General features: G+C 63.8%; 2 protein-coding genes across 2 annotated transcripts; both read right to left on the bottom strand.

Annotated features, from left to right (window-relative positions):
* Positions 1-1,463: 1,463 nt before the first annotated feature.
* Positions 1,464-3,902, bottom strand: ANTKMT (adenine nucleotide translocase lysine methyltransferase; the record flags this gene model as incomplete). The annotated part of the gene is made up of 5 exons (XM_084270985.1): positions 1,464-1,941; positions 2,528-2,578; positions 3,120-3,260; positions 3,558-3,662; positions 3,738-3,902. 5 exons carry the CDS (start codon positions 3,900-3,902, stop codon positions 1,753-1,755), a joined length of 651 nt encoding a protein of 216 aa, XP_084127111.1. The 3' UTR covers positions 1,464-1,752.
* Positions 3,903-10,683: 6,781 nt separating this feature from the next.
* METRN (meteorin, glial cell differentiation regulator) lies at positions 10,684-13,110 on the bottom strand (the record flags this gene model as incomplete). The annotated part of the gene is made up of 4 exons (XM_084271283.1): positions 10,684-11,000; positions 11,239-11,298; positions 11,496-11,914; positions 13,025-13,110. 4 exons carry the CDS (start codon positions 13,108-13,110, stop codon positions 10,684-10,686), a joined length of 882 nt encoding a protein of 293 aa, XP_084127409.1.
* Between the last annotated feature and the right edge of the window lie 11,393 nt (positions 13,111-24,503).

Genomic DNA, 24,503 nt, shown 5'->3' with positions numbered 1-24,503 from the left:
TGGGTTGGAAGGGACCCCAAGGATCACAGAGCTCCAACCCCCCTGACACAGGCAGGGACACCAACCTCCAGGCCTGGAGCTACACAAGGTTTCCCAGGGCCCCATCCAACCCGGCCCTGAACACCCCCAGGGACGGGGCACCCACCCCCTCTCTGGGCAGCCTGTTCCAGCCCCTCACCACTCTCTCTGTAAAAACCTCCCCTTAATATCTAATCTAACCCTTCCCTCCAGCTTCACTCTATCTCCCTTGTCCTGTCATCGTCTACCCTTTGAAAAAGCTGATTCCCTTCAGGGACTGGAAGGCTGCAATGAGGTCCCCCCACAGCCTTCTCTTCTCCAGGCTGACCCAGCCCAGCTCCCTCAGCCTCTCTCCGTAGGGGAGCTGCTCCAGCCCTCTGAGCATCTTTGTGGCTCCTCTGACCCCTCTCCAACAGCCCCACATCTTTCTTGTGCTGGGGCCCCAGCTCTGGACACAGGACTCCAGCTGGGGCCTCCCGAGGGCAGAGCAGAGAGGGACAATCCCCTCCCTGTCCCTGCTGCCACCCCTCTGCTGATGGAGCCCAGGATCCCATCGCCCTTCCGAGCTGCAAGATCAGCTGTGCCTGCATGGGCAGTGAGGGTGTTGCTTCCCTGTTGCAGGTACAAGCAGGAGATCCTGCAGCTGAGGAAGCTCACCAGCAGCGAGGTGCCACGTGTGCTCAGTGCTGGGGCTGCCGACACTCACTCGCTGCCCAGAGCCCGACAGACCATCAGCCACCAACCATAGCTCTTCCCCACGGCTCCGGGACGCAGCAGGATCGCAGGAAGAGCGGGATTTAACAGGAAGGAGCTTTCTCTTGTGTGGGCTGGCCACAGCAAGTGTCCTTCCCCGGCGGAGAGCTGGGAGGCACAGCGAGGGAGACCACGTGGGTGTTCTCAGGCTCAAATTAACGGTACTAAAATGGGATGAGACAACTGTGTCTGTCTATCCTCTGACCCCTCAGCTGCAGGGAGCTGTTCCCCCAGCACGTCGCACCTCGGTGCACGGGGTCAGGTTCCCAGGCAGCTTTTTACAGTGGGGCTGCAGGGACAGGTTCCTGTTCCTGCCTCCTAGGACGTAACATTTCTCCTGGGTCGGACCCAGAGTCCAAGGACTAACTCTGCTCCTGCCTTTGCTCCCATCTCTGCTTCTAAGAGATAAGGCCAGGGCTGGTTCAAGCTCAGCTTCGGTCTAAGAGGTTAGGCAAAGGGAACAAGCTGCTCTTTTATGGTGAGGAAACCTTTTTTTCCTGTTTTTGAGAGGAAAAGGGACTATTATATAAGATGAGCAGGGCCAAACTGTTCCTTCAGCAGGAGGTGAGCTGGACAAACTCCCTCCTGACCTGGCTCCAAAGGGGCAGTGGAGCAGAGCCCGAGGCCGGGAGCAGCCGCTGCTCTGGCTCTAGGAGCACCCTGTGGCTCGAAGGCAAAGCCAGAGTCTCAAAGGCAGAACCATCCAAATGTTTATTTTTAAAAATTACCTAGAAACAAAGTAGCAAATGTACAGAAAGAGGCACTGGAGATTTAGCCCTTAAATCCTGGGAGAATTCCAGAATCTCTAGGTCAGATTTTTCCCCTCCCTTGCTTCCCCTAGACTGCCCAGGAAAGACCTGGAATGGGGAAAGGCCTGGCCAAGCATCCCTTTCGTGGCTGTCCTGAGCTGGGCCTGAGGGCTGGAGGAGCTCTGAGCCCTACTGCTGCTGGCTTTTAAAGCCAGGCTTAATGAGGCTGCTGTTAGACTGGGCTTCCCTCTGCGCTGCTCTGCACCGCTCGTCGCACCTCCTTCATATCATAGGCCCAGACTTGCTCCAGCCCCTGCCCAAGGGTGCTGGTAGGGGTCCAGGAGGGGAAGGGGAAGCGTCCAGCCACTACCCGGGCTTCATCTGGGAGTTCTTCAAGGAGTTTGGCAGCTAGGGGAGGTTTCTGGGGAGAGAGAGAGAGACAGCCAGGGCCAGGCGGCCTTAGGAGACACTCAAGTAGTGGCAGTGCCACCACAGACCATGGGGCATCTTCTCCCTGGGATGGTGGGTCCCAAACAGGCAGCGTCAATGGGACACCTGAAAACCCTCCCAAAATGCAGGGCTGGGGCTAGCCTTGTGTATGGTTGGGACTAGGACCAAGTAGCAAGTGACAGGATGAGAGGAAACAGCTTTAAGTTATGCCTGGGGAGGTCTAGATGGGGACCAGGGGGGGTGGAATTCTGCACCGAAAGGGTTATCAAGCACTGGAACAGGCTGCCCAGGGAGGTGGTGAAGTCACCACCCCTGAGGGTATTTAAAAGACGTGGTGCTCGGAGACATGGTCTAGTGATGGGCTTCATGGGTCTTGAAGGGTCTTTTCCAACCTGAACAACTCTGTACATTTGAGTGGTGCTGCCCACCAAACCGCTCGCCCACAGCGATGCCTGCTCAGCCTAAAGGCTTTGCCCCTGTCCCCAATTCTCTCTCTTCCAAGCAAACCCTCCCTGGGGCTCGCTCGGAACAAGTCGGGGTGCAAAGGACCGACTTACCACGCTGGGGGCCAGGAACACGATCACATTGTAGCAATCAGAAAGATTCACCTTGAAAGAGAAGGAAAAGGGGAATGAAAGGCCCAACAGGCAGAGCAGGGAGCAGGAGGAAGCTGTTCAAGTGGCCAGATGCTCTGCAGGTGGGCCTCTGGACCATGGAGGAAGCAAAGATGCCCCACAACGTGTGGGACAGGGATGCGCTGGTGTGATCAGGAGCTGGGGGTGGAAGCAGCAGCCTCTTGCAAAACACCTGCCCCGGCTTTGTCCCAGAACCATGTTCCCTGCTGAGTTTTCTCCAGTCAGGCTGCGGGTACGTGATGCCAGCCTTAGCATCACATCTCTGAAGGCCACTGCGTGTCAGTGGTACCTAGGACCTCTTCTCAGCACGCACGCTGCCGCCTGCACAGCCAGCAGCCCAAGCTGGCATTCCCCTGGAAAGGAGGGTGGGTTTTCCACATCCCAGGAGCAAAACAGGTTGGGAAAGGAGCAAGCAACTATCAGCAAAGCCTTCCTGGAGATCACTGAACAGTCTGAGATGCAAACCAAGCCCTGGCCCTGCCCTGGCACTGCCAGACCCTGGGGATGCCGTTACCTTCCAGAGATCTTTCTTCAGGAAGGAAACCTCCCCGTGGCACCCAGCCTTCCAGGCCCGGTAGCTGGAGAGACACAGCAACCAGGGGTTGAGCTCATAGCCAACAGCTGGTCTCAGGCCTTGCTTATACGCCTCTACCACCTGGAGAGAGAGAAAGGAGGGGGGGGGTCAATTAAATGAACCTCATTGTTGAGTTTGGGGGACAATTTGGGGGTTGAGGGGTCTCCATTTGCTTGCTCCTGATGGCTCATGATCAGGGTGACCTTGGTCCTCAGATTCTTCCTCCCTGAGTGGTCGTTCCCAAGAGAGACATCTATGGACACCCAGGACCACCTAGGATGGTCCAGGGCCACAGCCCGGCGCAGGGCAGCATCCTCTCCCTCCCCGCCCCTCGCCCAGCCCGGGGCAGCCCCGAGGCTCTCCCCTGACCCCCCTTACAAGCCGTCCGTCTCCCGATCCCAGGTCCACCGTCTTCCCCGAGCGCCCCCGCAGCAGCGCCAGGGCGTTCGCCACTTGCTGGGGGCCGGAGGGCTGGTAGGGCACCTGGGGAGAGGGGGGCGGTCAGCGCCGGGCTCGGCGGGGCGGGGGGAGAGGGGGTGTCCCGGGGCAGGGCGGTACCTGGAGCCGCAGGGGGACCCGTCGGAAGCCGGGCATCAACAGCACGGCCCAGGTAGCCCAGGCAGCCACCCCGCTGGCCACCGCCAGCTCCACCAGCCCCCGCCCGCCCAGCGCATCCCCCCCCGGCCTTCCCCACGCCGCCTCCTCCGGCTCCTCCGGCTCCATGGCTGCCGGAAGGGGTGGCCCCGCCGCCCGCCTTCCGCCGCTCCCCGCTCCCCGCCCCGCTGGGCCGCGGCGCTGGCGGACACAGGGGTGGGGGGCCGCGTTCCCCCCGCTTCTTCCCCCGCTCCCCTTTTCCCCCGCGCCGGGGCTTCGTATGCGGGGCCGGGGTGGGGAGCGGCACCGCCCGCGGGACGGGCAGGCGGTGCGGGGGCCGGTGCGGTCGTGCACGGCTCGGTGCGGGGCTGCTGCGCACCGCGGTGCGGGGCTGCGCGGGGTCTCAGCGCCGCGTGCGGGTGCGCGGGTGGGTGCGTGGCTGTGCGCAGCCGTGCGCGGCTGTGCGTCGGCGTGCGGGGCGCTGCGCGGGTGCGTGCCGCCGGTGCCGTGCAGGTGGCCGTGCGGGGCTGCGCGCAGTTGTTGGTTCACACCCGTGCGCGGCTGCGCGCAGTTGCGCGCGGCTGTTGGTGTCGCAGGGGCGCGGGCGGGGGGCGTCCTGCTGCGAGCCAGCAGCGACTGTGGGAAAATTCCAGCCTGTGAGAAGCGGGGGCGGGGGGATGGGGATGGGGGGTGAGTGGAGGGGGGCGGGGGGTCCCAGCCATGGCCCGCAGCCCCTGCCCACCCCCAATTAAGAAAACCCACCACAAACCCAACCTGGGAACAATAACGGCTCAATTAGGGGAGCGGGTGCACAAAGGGCAGGCAGCTTCCCTACCCGCGCCGGCGTTTGCTGCCACATCATCATCTTGCCTGGGATCTCACAGCCCTCGCCTTCCTCCCCAGCTCCCCTCCCTTCACAGCCTTTGGGTCAATATTGCCAGGGCTCCCCGGGGCTCCCCCTCCAGCACCGTATCAGATTGTCCCCTGAGAGCTTGGGGACGGTCCTAGGGGTCCATGCAATGGCCAGCAGCACCCAGTGGCCTCGCCATGGGGCAACTGGCTTCCTCAGGGACGTCACCCATGCGTGATTGTGAGTGGAGGGGGAAAACCTGAGGGCAGCTCCGGTTTGGGAATGGATTTGGGGTGCAGGGGAGCAGGACTGGGGAGCAGAATTCGCACCTCACTGGTCCTGGGGGTGGCACAGCCAGTGACTCCTGGCATTGACCCACCTGGAGACCCCCAACCAGGCAGCAGCCCAAGGCCAGCTCATTTCTGTGCCAATCTCACCCTCACTTGTGGGAACCAAATATTCTGCCCTTGGAACGAGGGCACATGCACCCCTGACACTCCTGCACATGTATGTGCACATATGCACACGCATGTACAAGTGTGCTCTACCCTCCAACCAAGGTGTGCAGACCCCATTTAACACATCCCCCGGCACAGCAGCAATGGGGCTCCATGGGGTAGGAAAAGCTATCCCTGCATAGACCCCAGAAATAAATACCACCCAGGACTGCTGCCCCTCCCCAGCCCAAGCTGGGGGCCATGGGGATTTCTCTGATTTTCTGGTGCTCTCTGGCAGGTGGAGCTGGTTAAGGCTGAGAGTGAGTGGAAAATCGGGGGAAATAGGAGCTGGAGGAAGAGGGGGGCCAGGGGGCTGTGGAGGAGGAGGATGGTCTGTGGGGACCGGCTGGTCCCTGAAGTCAGCCCAAGGCCCCCTGTGATGCTGCAGAGCAAATTAATTAATGAAGCAATTCCCAGGCAGGGCTGAGCCCTCTTTGCTGGGCCTCCGGGACTTGGCTGGGGCTGGCGCGGGAAGGGGGTGGGGATGGCAGCATCCCCTTCTGCCCCAGCCCCGGGGTGTCCAGCAGCATCCTGGGGTGCTGGGCCAAGCAGGTGGCTGTGCGAGGGGACCAGTTGGGATGCGCCACCAGAACCAAAAAGCTTTTAATCTGCCTCTTGCAAAGGCAGCTCCCCCCCTTCCTCCCACCCTGCCCCCCCCCCCCCCACCCCGGGCCGTGGCGTCTGCAAAGCAGCCCTGATCGCCAGGAATTTGTCACTATGTGCTGGGAAAGCTCCTTCCCACCAGCTGTCGACAACCCGGGCTGCTGGGCAGCCACGCTGGTCTGGGGAGAGCCACGGGGGTCCTACTGCGGGCCCGGGACCAGCCCTAGCCCCCCAGCATCCCTGCACCGCACAGCGATGGTGCTGGCCTTGCCAAAGAGGGAGGCTCAGAGCAGCCCCCTTACCCCAAGGCTTTGGGGTGTGGGTTCCCAAGGGGTGGCAGGGCTGGGGGTGTTGGTGTTCTTGGGGTCACCAGGCTCTCACCTTTCTTCTCACCAAGGGCAGTGGGGCAGAGCTCTCTTTGTCCTGTGTGAGGCGTCAGCTGTGCCCCCCACCCTGTCCCCAGCCCCTCCGCTGCCTCATCCTACCTGCTGCTGGGCATCCCCCATCATCCTGCCCTTTGGGGCATCTCTGAACCCGGGGGCAGGGGGGGCTCATCCTGGCCTTACCAGGCATCCCCCAGTCCCAAAAGCCAACACTGTGGGGCAGCTGTGAACCCCCAGGGGCCTCATCCTGACCTTATGGGGCACCCTCTAACCCCAGAGGCATCATCCTCATCCTATGGGGTATCCCCGAGCCCCAGGGACACGGGTCTGACCCCGCGGGGCATTCCCAAGCCAGGACACCCCTGGGGCAGACACGAGGCCCGAGGGCCCTGCTCGGGGCCGGGCCGCGGGGCCTGAGGTCCCTGCTCGGGGCCGGGGCCGCGGGGAGGGCTGAGGGGGCCCGGCCCCCTTTGTGCCTCCCCTTTGTGCCCCGCGATTCACACGTTCGGGCTTTTATCCGGCAGACGGGAAGGAGGAGGGTTGAAGGGGGCAGGAGAAGGGGGAGAAGGGCCGGGGAGAGGGGAATGGCGGGAAACAGCAGCTCCCTTTGTGCGACAGGGATGGGGACGGGGAGCAGGGGACACCCCGGCACTGCCCCTGCTCCGGAGTTTGCCCTCCCAGTGGGGACACCCGTCAGCAGCGTGACCAAAGAGCTCCACAGCCCCCAGAGGGTTCTCCGGGCTGGGATGTGTGTGCTCCCCCCGCCTGGATGCTGAGCTCCACAGTGGGGCTGATCCCATGGGACCAGCAGCCCTGAGCACCTCCCTGGGCACGTTTCCACCGAGGGTTTGGGGGAGGGAGGGAGCTGCACACCCTGGTGTCCCCAAACCCACCCTTGGGTGGAGTGAGTGGGGAGCTTTTGGAGCTACTCTGGCTGGACCATCCCCAGGGATGCTGCAGACAGACAGGCCAGGTGGGCATCATGATGCCCACGGGGGTCCCTTCCCTGGGCTCACAGGATGCTGCTGCAGCCCCCTCTCTGAGCCCAGATGGGGTCTGGCTACCCCTCCAGACATCCCAGCTCCCATTTGGTCTGCCCAAAGCAGCCCCTAGCCTGCTGCTGGCCCCAGCCCACTCCCCCCACCCCTGCTCCCCACCGCACTCTGCCTCCTGCCACGGTTTCCATCCTGCGGAGGAAACACTGAGCTGGTCGCATTGTGTTTTTACCCTCCGTGCCAAGAGGCAGGAGGGGCCAGGCAGGAATTTAACTTGGCCAGGGCTGGACTCTGTTTTCGGGGAGATGCTCCGATGGCCAGCTCTGGAAGACGGGGATGCTGGAGCTGGGGGATGCTGCCCAGTGCCATGGCAGCCCTGAGCAGTGGGAAAAGCCAATTATCCCCATCTGAAGGCAGGGAAACTGAGGCACAGCTGCCTATGCCCCTGCAGAACGCTCCCATAGGAAATGTTTGCGCCCTGGCCCGGGCCCAGCCGCCGCAGGAGCCGGCAGCCACGGGAAACGAGGGTGGGCGACCCTACCTAACCCAGGGCAGAGGGCACCGAAAATACCTTGCAAACCTCTGGCAGCAGAGAACGAGCAGGATAACAGCCCTTTCCGCTGCGGCAGAACGAGCTGGTTTGGCCAAATAAACAGATTTTGAAGAAAAACAAGAGATTCTGATGCTGGACAGAAAGACACCGGATGCTGAGCGCATTAAATGCCATCATTTAGCTGAGAGGAATGTCCTGGATTGCAGAGGGGTCAGAGCAGCCCTGCTCTATCCCTGGGGTGTATGGAGGATGCCGTGGGCAGAGCAATTCCCTTTGCACCTCATTTATTGCTTTTCCAGCCTCATTTTTCTTCCTCCGCTGGGTTTCCCACTCCTTCCCCGTTCCCGCTGCCTTGCTTGGCTCCTGCCCACCACGAAAACCCGGGAAGAGGGGAGGGGTATGCTGGTAGCCTCCAGAGACCAGTGTGCAGCATCGCGCTCCCCCAGGGCCAGATCCTGCCCCAAAATGAATACCAGCCCTTGGGCAGTAAAGCAGCAAACCGGCAGCGAGCTCTTCTTGGGGGAAAACACACATCATGTGTCAAACACAGCGGACAGGCTCACAGCCATGAGCTCCAGGCAGGGTTTTATCACAGCCAAATCATTCTATACACACACACACATATATATCACAGAATCCCAGGGGTTGGAAGGGACCTGGAGAGCCCATGGGGTCCAACCCCCTGCCAAAGCAGCTCCCCAGCTCATATTGCACAGGACGGCGTCCAGACGGGGCTGGAATCTCTCCAGAGATGGAGACTCCACACCCCATGGGCAGCCTGTCCCAGGGCTCCCTCACCCTCACTGGGGAAAAGTTCTTCCCCATGTTGGTGTGGAACTTCCTGTGCTCCAACTTGCAGCCATTGCCCCTTGTCCTGTCCCCACAGACACTGAAAAGGGGCTGCCCATTTCCCCCTGCATCCCATCCTTCAGATATTGATAAACATTAATAAGGTCCCCCCCTTAGTCTTCTTTCCTCCAGGCTGAACAGCCCCAGCTCCCTCAGCCTTTCCTCACAGGGGAGATGCTCCAGGCCCTTCAGCATCTCTGTAGCCTCCTCTGGACTCTCTCCAGGAGATCCCTGTCTTTTTTATCCCAGGGAGCCCAGAACTGGGCACAACACTCCAGGTGGGGCCTGAGCAGGGCAGAGCAGAGGGGGAGGATCACTTCCTTTGATCTACATCTACACATGTGTGTGTGTGTGTGTGTGTGTGTGTGTATGTGTATATATATAATTAAACTCTAAAGCCTGCAGCACTCTCTGGACATGGTTTCTTGGAAAGGTAAAGCCCATTATGGTCAGCAGGGGCACCAGACCCTGGTGTTTCAGCCTGGCCTGTGGTATTTGAAAGGTGTTATTGAAATAGGATTGAGACATGTGTGAAAGCACAAGCTGACATGTGCCATGGCCCTGGCTCAGGTGGTTTGGGGAACTCAGAGGGTGGGGGATGCTCAGGGCCTGAGTTTTTCCAGTGCTGAGCCCCTGTTGGCATCACTGGTGGGGAGGAAAGGTTCCTGGCTGGGGGTCCCATTCCCCAAGCCCAGCTGGGTATCCTCTGCCCCAGTCCTGTCTGGGGGTCCCATGTCTCATCCCCAGCCAGGAGTCCCATGTCGGACCCCTGTCTGGGGGTCCTGTCCCCCTTGCAACTGTCTGGAGATGCCTGCACAGCCCCTGTGAGCGGGAGCCAGAGGCTGGGGGCTGGAGCCCCCATGAAGGGGGGAGTGAGCAGGGCTGGGAAGCCGGCGCCACACAGCCCAGCACAATGAGGCCTTGTGGGCAGCAGCTCTGATGAGAATCGGCCCTGACAGCAGGTCCATGGGCAGGGTCACCCACCCGGCGCGGCGCCTCTCACCCCCAGCCCCGCTCGCTCGGCGCTGCCCAGGGAGAGGGACCCCAAAGCCACCCATCCCATCCCAAGGGACACCGGGGATGCAGCGCTTACAAAGAGCACTACATCTCTGTACAGACAGATACAGAAGCAGGAGGGCCGTTCCCAGCCCCCCAGGAGGCAGGTTCGGTGGTTGGAGCTGGCAAAGGGGAGGGGGGGAGCGGGCTCTGTGTACACCCCAGCACCAGCCCTCATCCGCAGCGCCGGCTGGTGAGCATCCCACTCAGGCTTTAAAAAGAGGAGCCGCACACGCGCCTGCTACAAACACAGCTCAGTTTATCCAAAAAAGTCACAAATTTGGTATCGTTATAACTTTAGTGCACATACGATGCCCCCCCCACCCCCACGGTCAGAAATTCCCCCGGGCTGGCATGGCGTGTCCCGCCGCCCGGGGCCTGGCAGCTGCTGCCCTGGGCTGGCGGTGACGGACGGCACGGCCCGACCTCTCCCCACTCCCACGGCACCTTCCTGCATCAAGCACTTTGGTCCCTGTGCCAGCCTTCCTCCTGCCTCGCCATCCCCCTCGCTCCCTTCGGCCTCGCTCCTCTTCCTCAGCACGCGTCCTGCCCCTGCCCCGCGTTGCAGGGTAAGGCTCGCCACCGCCCTGCTCCTCCTTCCACCCCCAACATTGCAAATCCACTTCCTGGCCCTTCCACACCCCACTGCACCCACCATGCCCACCACGGCCCCCAATACCGTGGCCACCCACCACTGAGCCCTCCCTGGGGATGGGGGGGACACACACAGTTGCCCCCATCGTGCCGGACCCACCATGTCCCATAGCATCCCCTGAGCATGCAGCACCCCAAGCCCGCAGCACCCTGGTCCCCAGGATGACCCCAGCCCCTTGCCCCATGCCACTGCACCCCGAGCCCGGGCAGGTCCCTGGGGGGCAACAGGCCAGCGTGCCCTGGGAAAATCCTACTGGAGCAGAAGGGATTTTCCCAGGACCCCCCAGCCCGGCGGCAGGTGCTGCCAGAGCCCAGCTTCACAGCAAGGACCCAATCGCCACGTGCGCCCCGAGCACCATCCCTGCTGGCACGCCACCCCCGCACCCTCCCCCCCCCGGGGATACACTCACTGCCCACGGGACCCCAGCCCCCCCAGCCCCCGCGGGGCCGGGCTGCCCTCCCCGAGCCGCTCAGTCCATGGGGAACTCGCAGGGGTTCTGGCGCATGCGCCGCGCCCCCTCGTAGATGCGCTGGAAGTCCCTGTAGCGCGGCGCGCAGCTCAGCCAGGCCTCGCCGAAATGCAGCCACCCCGTGAAGAGGAAGGTGCCGGGACCCGGCTTGACGCCGCAGCGCAGTGGGGTGCGGATGCTGCCCGCCGCCCGCCCCGGCCGGCCCCCCGCCTGGAAGAGGGGGAACTTTTGGCGGTGGATGCGGGTGGTGCTCACCCCGATGATGGATTCCTGCAGCTCTGCGTCATTGGAGACGCTCCGGATGCTGCCGCGGATCACTGTAGGGGTAAGGCAAGGAAGGTGTCAGTATGTCCCCATCCCTATCGCCATCCTCAGCCCTGTCCCCACCCCACAGCAGCCTCTGTGACACAGCACATGCCACGCCAGCCCAGTAAGGGGAGGCCAGGGCTGCCTGGGCACCATTCGCCTCCCCCCACTCCAGTTTGAGTTTCCTTCCCTCCTCTGGAGTCCCAGGCCCCCCTCCCCGCAGCACTCGGGTGTGGGGGCTGCACTCACCAAAGTCACTAGTGCAAATGGCCATGAGGATCTCGGTGTCATTGCACGGCCGGCATGCCCCTGCAACAGCCAAGCACAGCCCGTTACCCCCCATCTCCACAGCAGCTCACGGTGACCAGCGCTGGGGTCGCCAACACTGGGTCACGCTCCATCACCGGTCCATCCCCTTGCCTCCACTGGGGACACCCAGGTGAGGGAGGTGGTAGATGCCCCGGGGAAACTGAGGCAGGTTGTGTCCCGGGACGGTCAGCACCCACCTTCTCCAGTGAGGCTGGCGGCGGGTAGCGCCGGGCGGGCCAGCCAGTCCCCCCGCAGCTCGTAGCGGAAGGCGGCGATGCGGCGGCTGATGTCGCGGTGCGGGGTGGCCTGCAGGAAGAGAGCCACCTTCTCCCGGGGCAGCCAGCTGAAGCAGCGGACGCGGGGCCGCGGGGCCTCCGGCAGCAGCAGCTCCAGCACCCCTTCCCTCTCCAGGTAGAGCTGAGCCCCCCGAAAGGTGCCAGCGGGTTTGACGCAGGCGGTGACGTGCCGGGAGCTCCTGCCCTTGGCGGCAGCGGCAGGGGGCAGGCGGGGGGCCAGGCGGAGGCGAAGGGCCCCCGTGGGGTACAGCCATTCCAGGGAGCCCTCGGCGCAGTGCAGGGAGAGCTGCTCCACGCTGCCCGCCTCCTGCGACAGCCCGCTGCGAGACACAACAGCCCCCATCAGCTGGGACCACCCGGCTGATGGGGGGACCAGCCCCCACATCAACACCCCCCCCCCCCCCCGCCCCAGCCCATGTCCCCCCAAGGATGGCAGCACCCCGGGCCCTCCCAGCAGCACACGGAGGTTTGCAGGATGAACGCGGGGAGGAGGCAGCACCAAACCTTCAGTGCCCCGGACTGGGGGTGCAAGTGCAACGTTTAGGGGGTGCTCGTGTCTCCCGGCACCCTCCCGGGGATGTTTAGGTGGGGGCTGCGGGGGTTACACGCACCCCCCACCCCCCCCCACCCCCACCCCCCCACACGCAGCCGGTCTCAGGGGATTCGGGCTCCGGGTGCCCGGAGCCGCATCTTCCCCGCCGCATCCTCAGCAGGGAGGGGAGACGCGGGAAAGCAGGGCTGGGGGCGCGGGGGCGGCTGCGGGGCCGCTTTGTCCCGGCCACGCTGCTCCTGGCTCCGTGACCTCCGTGGTCCCCCACGCCCCCCGCCCCCCCCCCACACACAGACCCCGCGTGGGGCTCGCGGCAAGCCCCTCCTGGCGGGCCCGGCTCTTTGTTCCGGAGCTCGGCGCCTTCCCCGCCACGGCCAGCGGCGCTTCGGGCCCTGGAGAGGGTCGAGGGGGCCCCTCCGGCCGCCAGCGCTGCGTTTCGCGGGGCGGGGTGGGGGCGTGGAGGGGACTCGGGGAACGGGCTCCCGGAGAAACTGGGAGCCCTGCGGTGCCGACACATGGGGATCAGCATCCCTGGGGAGCGGGGGGGGAAGCGCATTGAGAAGTGGGGAAACTGAGGCAGGCGCAAGTCCCAGCATCCCACCTGTGACCCTGCCCCACGGAGATGGTGGCAAAGCCCAGTTCCGCTGCTTGCCCCAAGTGGGGGGGCCGGACCCCTCGTCTAAGTCTGCCTGGAACACCCCTAGTTTGGAACTTCCCGGCGTGGGACGGGGTGGGGTAAGGAGGGAAGGGGGGGGCGGGGAGCTGAGAACCGGGCAACGGGGGAGGATGCTGAACCGGGGCCCCGCGTGTGCTTCTCCCACCCCACCCTGCGATGCCCGCCGGTGCCGGTGCCGGTGCCGGTGCCGGTGCCGGTACCTACCTGCCCCTCCAGCTGCACTGATCCGCCGAGACCCCGCCGAGCGCCGCGCCCAGCCCGGCCAGGCAAAGCGCCCGCAGCGCCCACATGGCCGCGCCCGAGGCGGCCCCGGGGCGGCCCCGGCCCGGCCCTGCCCGGCCCTGCCCGCACCGCTGCCCGCACCGGTGGGGAGGGGAGGGGAGGGAGGGGGGGGCGGAGGGGGGAAACGGGGCCGCCACCCCGCACCGCGCCCCAAACTTTCCGCCAATGGCGACGGCGGGGCGGGGCCGGTCCCACTCACACCCCACACACCCCCCCCCAACCCTTTTCCTCCCTCCCCTCCCCGCCGGTGCTCCCGGCGGCTGGTCGTGTGTCCCCCCACACCCACACCCCCCTCAACCCTGGGGTCTGCAGGTGGGGGACACACGGGCCGGGTCGCTGTCAGTGGCTGAGGGGGGGATGGAGGAGGCTGGGGGTGCACCGAGGGCTACAGACCCTCCCCCAGGCTGTGTGAACCCCGAGTTGTGTACAGCACAGGATAAAAGGCACCCAGAGCTGGGCACAGCCCAACCGTGCACACCCCAGCTATGTACACCCCAACCCATGCACACCCCAACTATGCACACCCCAATTGTGTACACCCCAACTATGCACACCCCAACTATGCACACCCCAATCCATGCACGCCCCAACTATGTACACCCCAAGTATGCACACCCCCAACCCATGCACACCCCAAGTATGCACACCCCAAGTATGCACACCCCCAACCCATGCACACCCCAGCCCATTCACACCCCAACTGTGCACACCCCAACCCATGAACACCCCAACTATGTACACCCTAACCATGCACACCCCAACCCATGCACACCCCAACTATGTGCACCCCAGGCTATAAACACCCCGCTCTATGCACACCCCTGTCTGTGCACACCCCAAGCTACAGCCCCCCTGGTTTACACACATACACCCCCCCCATTCCAAACTATGTACCCCAAAAGTACCTCCATATAAACTACAACACACCCACCCCCCCCCCCGCAGCACCCCCTCCCCATGGGGACACTTTCTTAACCAGGGAAGTGGAGGCTCCTGGCAGCTGGCCTGGCATGGGGGGTCACACACAGCCAAACCCAACCTTCCCCCCACTTCAAACCTGCCCCTGGGGGTTTTATCCCCCGTCCCCCCCGCCCCGGTTCAGCCTCTATTGTGCCAGGAGCACAAACCCCGCAATTAATTAAGGTCCCATCCAGTGACAGCCCGCCAAAATGTTTGAAATAAACAGGGAACAATTGGGATGGGATGATACAGGCCGGGAACAAAGTCCCTGGAGAGAGGGTGGAGCGGAATGGAAATGAGGGATTGTAAATTTGGATGATGGAAAGAAAGAGGGGAAGGGGAAAAGGAGAGGGGGCCTTGGGGAGGGGGGAGCAGGCAGCGGGGGAGAGGAGGATTCGCAGCCCTGGGGCCATGAAATGATGCTGAAAGAAGTCAAGCTGCTGGAATCCGTGGAAAATGAGGGGCCGGAGGGGCTGCGGGTTAAGGTGGAGCGGGTCGGGGTGGGGGTGTCAGGGCCGTGGGGTGTTGGGGTGGGGGTATCAGGACTGGGGGTGTCTGTGACCACTAAGCCCTCGTGCCACGGCCACTGGCTGCTGATGTGAGGTTTGCCAGGGCATGGTGGGGCTTGAGGGCCTGGGTCAGGGGTGACGTCCCAATCCAGAGCTGGATCTTGCACCACCATGGGGACCAACTGGGGTCAGAGCTGGAGAGGGATCCAGCCCGGGAGCCCACAAACAGCACCTGCCAGGCCCACAGAGGCAACGTGGCATCAGAGGTGAGGTGGCACCAGAGGCAGGGGTGACACTGGTGGCCCTCACCCCACCGAGACTGATCCCATGCCCGGTGGGGCACTCAGGACCCTCGTGGGGCTTTCCCGTGGGACACCCCACAGTGCGAGGAAGGGAGTCGTGGCTGTTTGTAGGACGGAGCCCGGTGCCATCGTCCCCCCGGCACAGGCTGGTGAAGCTGCCCTAATCCCATCCCAGCGCCCGGGGCTGGCCGCACCCCGCCGCACCCCGCTCCACCTTAACTGAGTGTCACTGGAGAAACCCTCCTCACCAGCTGGACAAAACCACCGTGGCCAGCCCCGGCTCCCCTCCATATGGCCAGGGGCAGCTCTGCCTCGGGGCAAGGCCGTCGTGGCGGGGGGGGGTGGGGGTGGGGGGGTGGAGCCCCTCCAGAGCTGGGGCTGGCCACACACCCCACCCCCGCCAACAGCCACCGGCTCGCTCATCCCTCTAAGGCTGGTCAATGGCTTTACCGGAGCTGCGCCCCCGCCGAAACGCCGTGTCCCCGGGCTGCGAGCCGTGCCCGGGAGCTGCGGGGGACGGCCGTGCCCCTTGGCCGCGCACGGCACCCCGCAGGGAGGGTGTCTGTCCCCCATGGGGCTGGCGGGGCTGGGGACCGGCAGCCTCTCCGCTCCCACCCCCGGGGAGCTGCCCCAGCGCGGGGGAAGCCGCCGGAGCCCGCAGCGGGTCCCGGCCCGCTCCGCGCTCGGCCCCCGTCCCCCTCCCTCCCCGCCCCGGCCAGCGGGGCCGGGGGACGCTCGGGCTCGCAGTGCCCTCTTGTGACCGCGGGCACGGCGGCTGCTCCACCCGCCGCCCCCCGGCTGGGACCGCCCTCCCCGCGCCCACCGCCCCCGCTCCATCCTTCGCGGGCCGGAGGACCCCGGGGGTCTGCGGGGGATTAGAAACCACGACCCGCAACGGAGCGGAGCACGGACTCGTCGGGAGGGACCTTCACAGATGGCCCTGTGGCACCCCCGCCCCGCGCAGGGACATCCCCCGCGGGGACCGGCGGCTCCAGCCCGGCCCGGAGCGGTGCCGGTCCCGGTCCCGATGCCGGAGCAGCCTCAGCTCCCGGGGGTCCCTCTCCACGCGGGTCGCCCCGCAGCGCAGCGCTGCTCCCGGCCAGCCCCTCGCCCCGCTCCCGGTCCCGGTCCGGAGCCGCCCCTGCTTCTCCTCTGGCTTCGGGCACCGGGGAAAAGCCCCCCCCCCGCCCCCGTGTGAGCCCCCGCCCGCGCTGACCGGCTGCGGGAAGCTCTGCTCCGGGCCGGGCAGCCCCAGAGCTCCCGGGAGAGGCTCTGCCATCCCCTCCGGACAGCTCTGGGCCCGCCTTGTGCTGGGTCCCCAAAGCTGGAGACAGTGCTGGGGGGTGGGATGATGGTGTCACACACTGTGCTATCACAGGACTGAGGGGTCCCAGACCCATCAGCCACCTGTGGGGTCAACCATCTTCAGCAGAGCTTTCTCCCTTCCCCCTGTCCCACCAGACAGCTTCCTGGGCTTCCCTGCAGAGCTGTGGCATCCCCCACATCCACAAAAAGGTCCCTGTGGGGTGACTCTGGGCACCCTCTGTGCTGCTCTAGGGGTGGGTGATGGCAAGAGCAGGGATGTTCCAGACTGGGTCATGCCCAGATGCAGAAACCCTCCTGGAAAGGCAAAAGAGGGATCGTGTGTAAGGGGCTAGGACCTTGGGGGGCTGCTCAGAGGCTGGGGGTCCCAGGTCACAGGGGGCTGGACAGCTGGAGGTCACAGGAGGCTGGGGGGTCCCCAGCCTTTCTCCATCCAGCTGCCCAGCCCCCTGTGGCCGTGGCAGAAGCTCTCCCACCCAGCCAAGCACCCACAGGAGATATCACAGAATCTCAGGGGTTGGAAGGGACCTAGAGAGCCCACCAGGTCCAACCCCCCTGCCAAAGCAGCTCCCCAGCTCATATTGCACAGGGCGGCGTCCAGACGGGGCTGGAATCTCTCCAGAGATGGAGACTCCACACCCCCTGGGCAGCCTGTCCCAGGGCTCCCTCACCCTCACTGGGGAAAAGTTCTTCCCCATGTTGCTGTGGAACTTCCTCTGCTCCAACTTGCAGCCATTGCCCCTTGTCCTGTCCCCACAGACACTGAAAAGGGGCTGTCCATTTCCCCCTGCATCCCATCCTTCAGATACTGATAAACATTAACAAGGTCCCCCCTTAGTCTTCTTCTCTCCAGGCTGAACAGCCCCAGCTCACTCAGCCTTTCCTCACAGGGGAGATGCTCCAGGCCCTTCAGCATCTCCGCAGCCTCCTCTGGACTCTCTCCAGGAGATCCCTGTCTTTTTTATCCCAGGGAGCCCAGAACTGGACACAACACTCCAGGTGGGGCCTGACCAGGGCAGAGCAGAGGGGGAGGATCCCCTCCTGTGACCTGCTGGCCACACTCCTCTTGATGCCCCCCAGGATCCCATTGTCTCTCTCAGCCCCCAGGGCACACTGCTGGCTCATGGCCACCCTGTCACCCACCAGGACCCCCAGGTCCTTCTCCGCAGAGCTCCTCTCCAGCAGGTCACCCCCAGCCTGTACTGATTCCAGCAGTTATTCCTTCCCAGGGGCCAGACTCTCCACTTGCTTTTATCAAACCCCATCTGGTTTCCCCCTGCCCAGCTCTGCGGCCTGTCCAGGCCTCGCTGGATGGCAGCGCAGTGTCCTGCCTGTCAGCCACCCCTCCCAGCTCTGGAGCATCGGGTACTGGCTGAGGGGGGACACGATTCCCTCATCAAGGTCGTCTAATGAAGATGTTAAACAAGACCAGACCCAACACTGAGCCCTGAGGAACACCATTAGTCACAGGTCTCCAGTCAGACTCTATGGTAGGTGCCCACATTGTCTTTATAGAGCAGTTGAGGAGCTTCACCTCTACTCCTGGCCCAGCCCCTTCACAGAGAACTCGAGTACTAAATGGGGTCCATTCCCTCCTCGTGCCCACCAGCATCCAGACCTCCAGGCTGGTGACCCCAAGCAGAGGCACAAGCCCTGGAGAAGTTGGAGGAGCTCAGGGAGGCTATCAGTAGGGAAACCACGGGGCAAAGGTCCCCATGACAAGGGTAGCCCTGGCAAGGTGGGGGTCTCCACTGCAAGGTGGGGGTCACCAAGGCAAGGAGGGGAGTCCATAAGTCAAGGCAAGGGTCCTCATGGCAGGGTGAGGGTCACCATGGTAAGGAGGGGACCCACATGGCAAGGTGAGGGTCTGCACTAGTGGGAGAAGATGAGGCTCCCAGCATCTGGATGAGGGTCCTCACAACTGGATGAGGGTCCCCACGGTGAGGTGAGGGTCCCGACAGCAAGCTAATGGTCCCCACAGTGGTGTGATCATTCCCACGGCCATGTGAGTGTGCCCACAAAGGCCTGAGAGTCCCCATGGCTGGGCCCTGCCCTCACCCACCCTCACTCCCATGTGGCATGGAGTGGGGTGAGTCCTGGGGGTCTTGGTGGGGGGGACACAGAGGGCCTGAGCCATACAAAGAGCACATGGGGACCTAGAGGGCCTGAGCCCTGGGGTCATACAAAGGGGGCTGAGACTGGCAGAGGGTGGGGAGCTGCAATTGGAGTGGGGGTCCCAGGGGTGCCTGAGCCCTGGGGGTCCCTGGGGGCTGTGCGAGGGTGGTGACCCCAGGCTGGCCAGGTCACCCCGCTCCCCCCAGCAGCCCCCCCCCCCCGCCATCGCAGCCAGGCCCCCGCGCATGCATCCTGCGGGGCGGCGAATGGAGCTGCCTATTGATTCGCAGCCTGGGCTAAAAATAACTTTCAACTCTTCATCTGGAGCTGTGAAAAATCCCCCATTGCTAGGCGACGGGTTACCGGGAGACAGCCGGCGCTAGGCGACGGCGGTTGCCGCGGCGACGGCACCCGGTGCACTGCGGTCCAGTTTTGGCACCAATGGTCCGGCTGGATGGATGATGCTCGGCCCGGGGTCCCATGGGGACACGCTGGGTGTGTGGGGCAAGACCCTTCAGCATCCCCAGGGTGTTTGGGGATGGGAGGGCAGTGGCAGCCAATGGGGAGCCAAGAGTTTGCATAAAGATGAGTTGTGGAGGAGCAGTGTTGCTTGGCGCTCAGTTGCTGCCCTGGAGAGAGCATGGGGACACAGGCCACCATCCTCCTGGCACCTGGATTGGGGTTGATCCCCATGCTCCAGGGAGGCTCTGGAGGCCTGGAGGAGTCAAGGTTTCCAATGGCTGTGGAGCGAGCTGGGGTGGCTGGGCACCCCACATCAGGCATCCCAGGATGTGGGTGCCCTTCTGGGGGTTCTGCCCCAGCTATGTCCCCTCCATTGGGGACATGTGCATGGAGAATCCCCCTGCCCAGATAGTCTTCCAGCATGAAAGTGCCCCCAGGACACCCTACCCCACCTCTGGGGCCCAGATCCAGCTGGAATTAGTGTCAGTGGAGCCATACAGGGACCAAGGGACCATTCAAGGCCCAGCTCATGTGCAGGGACTGGGCTCACTCCTGTCACCACCCCAGGGGTTATAGGGGTGTGGTGATGGCAAGCGGCACGTGTCCCCTGAGGCTGGACCAGCACCCGCTGCTCCCCAGTGGCAATTCACCTGGGACACTCCCATGGGGACAGACCATCACGGGGGACAGGGCATTGCTGGGGGTCGAGGGATCACAGGCAGAAGGTCCCCCAGTTCCTCAGGAAAAGACACATCACCTGGATGAGGAGGATGCTGACCCGCATGTCCCCAGGGCACTGGCTCCTCCAGCCTCTTTTCCTGTGGTCATCACCCGCTGGGCAGGGTGGGATGAGGGTGTGAGGGAGAGTGTGTGTGTGTGTGTGCACGCACAGTCTCCTCCCCCAAACCCCCTCCCGGCTGCCAGTGCGAAACCTGACCTGCCTTATAAATAATGGAGGCAGGAGCCAGGCTGCCGGATCCAGGCAGCTCCAGCAGCCTCCCCAGGGCCCTGCCAGGGGCAACCAGCCGAGCTTCTCTGTCAGGCTGTGCAAGGGGGGAAGCAGAGAGGATGGGGTTAAACATGGCACCTAACCAGTTCCCTCCAGTTTGGGGAGCAATGGTGAAGCTGGGCCCCAGACTGGGGGTGCTGGGTGGGTGCTGAGCTGGAGGAGTTAGGAAACGGGGTGGGGGCAGCAGTGGAGCATCCCCCAGCTGCGGGTCCCATCACCAGCCGTAGCCTGGGCAGGTGAACCATGCTGGCACCTGGGTGCAGCACCCTTCCCTGGGTGCCTGCAGCACCCTGGGGTGATGAAGCTGGAGCGACCGTCCCTGCTGCACCCTGGGGGCTGTCAGCAGGGTCTGAGCCAGCTGCTGGGGTGAGAGGGGTCTGCACCAGGAGCTCCAGCCTGCCAGCGCCCTGGTGGGGAGAGAGCCAGAGCAAGCATCTGTCTGTTCATCCAGCTTTCCATTCCTCCATCCCACCATCCCTCCAGCTCTCCATCCACCCCTCTGCCATCCATCCATCCATCCATCCATCCATCCATCCATCCATCCATCCATCCATCCATCCATCCCTCCATCTCTCCCTCCACCCCCCCATCTCTCCATCACCCCTCCCTCCATCCCTCCATCATCCCTCCCTCCCTCCATCCCCCCATCCTTCCACCCCTGCATTCACCCACCCACCCCTCTCTCTCTCCCCCTGCCTGCACACCCAGCTGCCAGCCCAGCCCTGCCCGCACAACCCCCCCCCACCCCCACCCCCCCCCATCCGTGTCCGTGTCCCGCACCCTCCTCACCTCGCCGCTCCCTCCCAACGCCGGTATCGGCGGCGCTGCCATCCCACTAGGATCCGGTACCGGTACCGGCTGCCGTGTCTCTTTAACAGCCTCCGCCGCTGACACGCGTGTGCGTGTGTGCAAACGCGCGTGTGCGTGTGCGAGCAGCTCCCAGCTCCCCGGGGCTGGCTGGCTGGCAGGAGGGACCCCCCTTCTCCATCCCCCCCTTCCCCGGATCCGGATCCGGCCCCATTTCCCACCCCCACCTCCCCCCCCCCTCCTCCTCCTCTTAACTCCCCGCTTATTTTTCCTGTTGTTTAGCGGGGCTGGGGCGGGGGCCGGGCAGGATCCGGCCCCTTTTCCAACGGGGAATTTTTTTTTGAGGGGGGGGAGGGAAGGGGGGGCTTTTCCCCGTTTTTTTTCCCGGTGGGTTCGTTGTTTTTGGAGGGTTATTTTTTCCCCCCTGCGACCGAGAGAGGACGGTACAAGGCATGGCATGAGCTTCGGGAGACGGTGCTGGAGGTAAGAGCCGCTCGGGAAAAACCCCTTTAAGAACACAAAGCCGGGGTCGGTGCCGGTTCCGGTACCGGGGCCGGTTTTACCGGAACCGGCACCGACACCGAGCTCTGCAACCATCCCCCCCGCCGCATCCCGCATCATGGAGCCGCGTTATATAACGGCGGCAGAGCCGGCCCGGCCCCGGGGCTCCCGGTCCGGTGGAGGCCCCCCCCTAACTCCCCCTCCCCACACCCCCACCCCCCCAGACCCCACACCCCCGCTTTCCCTTCCCGTCTCCCGGTAGTTTAACGGGGGGATGGTGGTCAGTGGTGTCTCCCCCCCACCCCAACAGGGTGATGCTGCCCCCACCTCCCAAACTGGGAGGAGGGGGGGATGCTGGAGGGGGAATTGATGGAGAAACGCCCCCACCCCCCACCCCAAGCATGGCCGGGCATCACCAGGTGGGCAATGGCAAGAAGGAGGTGTGGGGGGGTGTCATGTGGCTTCCAGGGGATGCAGAGATGCTTTGGGATGGGGGATTAGGGGGAACATCACCATGAGGATGGGGGGCACTTGGGTGTGGGGTTGTTGACTGCCCTTCCCCTCTGCTGCCAGCCCCCAAACTGCCCCTTGCCCTCCCTGGTGGCACCAGGGGACTGGTCAGCACCCCCAAGTCTGCATCCCAGGACTCTGAGACCCCAACACCTTGGTGGGGCTTACCTCCACTGTGGGTTGACACAGGCTTGGGGTGGGGGGGGAAGGACAGGGGTGGCCACCCCCCATCCTGGGGCCCAAGGGATGCAGGAAAGGGAAGACCGTGGCTGGGATGTGTCCAAGGGGGCTGAGCCCCACAGTGGGGTCACTGAGACCAGCATGGGGCCAGGGACCCCTCAGCAGCCTGGGAGGGGGACGAGGGGCTGGGTGCAAGTTGTTTGGGCAGGGGACAGGGACAGGCAGAGGGGTCCGTGTGTGAGGCCAGTTGGGGCTGGGGGCTGACCGGGCAGGCTGAGCCCCATGGAAGGGCTGGGCAGGCTTGAGGGAAACTGAGGCACAGGGTTATGGCAGCAGCCAGGCACAGACCCCCACAACTTCACCCAGGTGAGGGGTCTGGGCGTGCTGTGGGGCACTGGGCTGAGGTGCTGGGGTGGCTTTGGCTCTTGGGCATCTAGCAGTGCTTGTGGGACATGGCGGTGCCCGGGCAGCAGAGGCTGGAGCGTGGCAGTCCCTGCAGCAGGGATGCACCTACCAGAGGCCCTGCTCCTCAACCTCTCCCTGGGATACGGGGGTCTCAGACCTTATTTGTAGCACCCAGGGAGTCTTTGCACGCAGCAGGGTGGGAGCAACGGGCGCAGAGCGAGTACCATGCCATGCTGGCATCTCTCCTCCTCTGAAAGCTGGGTGCTGATTTCACTCCGGCTACCAGGAAGAGGGAGGGAGGTGGCTTCTGGAGTGGGGAGGACTTGCTTGAGCATCCATTTTTAATGAGCTAGATATCTATTTTTCCCCGAGCTGGCTTCCCCCACATCGATTCCTTTGCCATCCACCGGGCCTGCTCTCCTCCCTGTGCCAGCAGCTCGGCAGTGGTGGGGAGCACTGGGACAAGCATGACCAGTGCTCAGAACCTCCTGCCTCCCCAGATTCTGCTGCCAGAGTCTAAGGGACCCTTGCTCACTTGAGCCAAGGGAGCAGAAGTGGGAAGGCAGGAGCGGGGAAAGGGTCCTCCTGTCCTCTCTGGCAGGGTCACCTCCATGTTGACCATCCCATGGGGGCATGGTCACACTCCAGCTGGCTGAAGGGAAGCCAGAGCAGGAGTGTTTTGGGTTTGGGGGCTGGATTCTGCCTTCATGCCTTGCAAGTTTAAGCTCTGCTTGACTTGGACTCTAGTAGCTCTGTGGCAAAGCCATGTCTCCCTGTCCATGCCTCAGTTTCCCCATCTCCAAGCCATGGCCCATTGCTCCCCACCAGTGCCTGTGCAGTTCAGCAGCTCCTGGAGAAGGGAAAGGGAATTTTAGAGGCAAGTAGGTGCTGATGGTGCAGGAGGAAGCGGGATGGGGTGCGTGGGCGAGCGGGACTCTTTTGGCAGCATCCCACCCCCACTAAACCCCTGCCCACCTGCCACGGGGCTGGGCCCTGTTCATCAGGTGCTCCATGGCCAGCAGAAGCTGTTTTTCCAGGGCTTCTCCCTGCTGAAGGTGTGACCCATGCCCAGCTCCTGGCTGGGGGAAGCAGGTGGCCAAGGGGATCAGGCCAGTGCTTTTCCTTCCAGGAGGGCATCTGACATCTTTTTGGAGCCTGTACTGGCATTTAGCCCCTGTAACCCTCTGCAGCAGGGACAAACGTAGCTCAAGGCCACCTGCCTGCACTGGTGTCCCATGAGCCTGGCACCTATGGCCTCTGTGCTGGGCAGATGATCTCCTGCCTTGCCCAACTGTGGTTCTTGCATGGCCACTGTGGTGTCTGGAAGGATGGAGAGGTTTGAAGAAGAGACTTGAGTCCCAGCGGTACCTGGGGAGCACATCACTGGGCAGGGGGCTTGGGGATGGCCATGGGCCGTGGTCTCCAGGCTCCTCTCTCCTCGTGGGATCTTACATTTTTGTGCACCCCATTCCTGGGCCCAAGAGGTGCAAAAAGGGGCTGTAACATGCTGGGTGCCACTGGTTGGGCATGCTTGGACTGGGCTTGCAGCAAGGGCAGCAGCTTGCACACGACGAGCTGCTCTGTCTCACCCTCATCAGTCAGTGGGGAGCATGAGCATCCTCTCATGACAGTAGGGGCTGGCACCTCTGGAGGAGGCTGGAGGAGACAGGCACAGGGCATCATGTTGAGGTCGAACTCTGCCCTGGTCTGTGCACCACGTGTTCCTCTTGTCTGTGGGGGTCTCCCTGAGGGGACATGGGGCTGCCTGGGGTGAGGGAGATCAGGGCTTGATGTCCTTGGGGGGTTTGGGTCTCAGCAAGAAGGGCTGGTGGCAACTAGGGGGGGAACCTGCCTCCTATTCCAAGGAAGTTTTTCCTTGGCCAAGCCTGGGGGACTGGAGCTCTGCCTCCTCCCTACAAGACCCCTGTGCTGATGGAGACAGGACCTGTGTCTCCCAGCGCCCCTCAACTCAAGCTGTTTTCTCTGCTAAGCAGAAAGCGGTGGGACCTGAGCAGAGCTTGGCTTTGGCACCTCAGCCAGCATGGGGCTCCCCGGGCATGGGGATGGCCCTGAACAGCCCAGCCCTGGCCCTTGCTGTCTGGAGAGGCTGTGGGACCAGGGGGAGAGCAGTGTTGGGGTGTCCCTACCGTGACAGCTCTGCTGCACAGCCATGAGCTGCCGGAGCCCCAGAGATGGATCCAGCAGCTGGCCCGGTGCTGAGCAGCAGCTGGCAGGAATGGTTCTCAAACCAGTTGTTTTCCCAGACCCTCCTGAGCCTCATTGTCCGCTGCAAGGTGGAACAAGCTCTTTGGCATCCC

The sequence above is a fragment of the Gallinula chloropus genome (assembly GCF_964237585.1).
Source record: "Gallinula chloropus genome assembly, chromosome: 15".
In the NCBI taxonomy this organism is placed as follows: domain Eukaryota; kingdom Metazoa; phylum Chordata; class Aves; order Gruiformes; family Rallidae; genus Gallinula; species Gallinula chloropus.
Note: the sequence above shows the minus strand (reverse complement) of the source record. Positions and strands in the feature narration are given on the sequence as shown.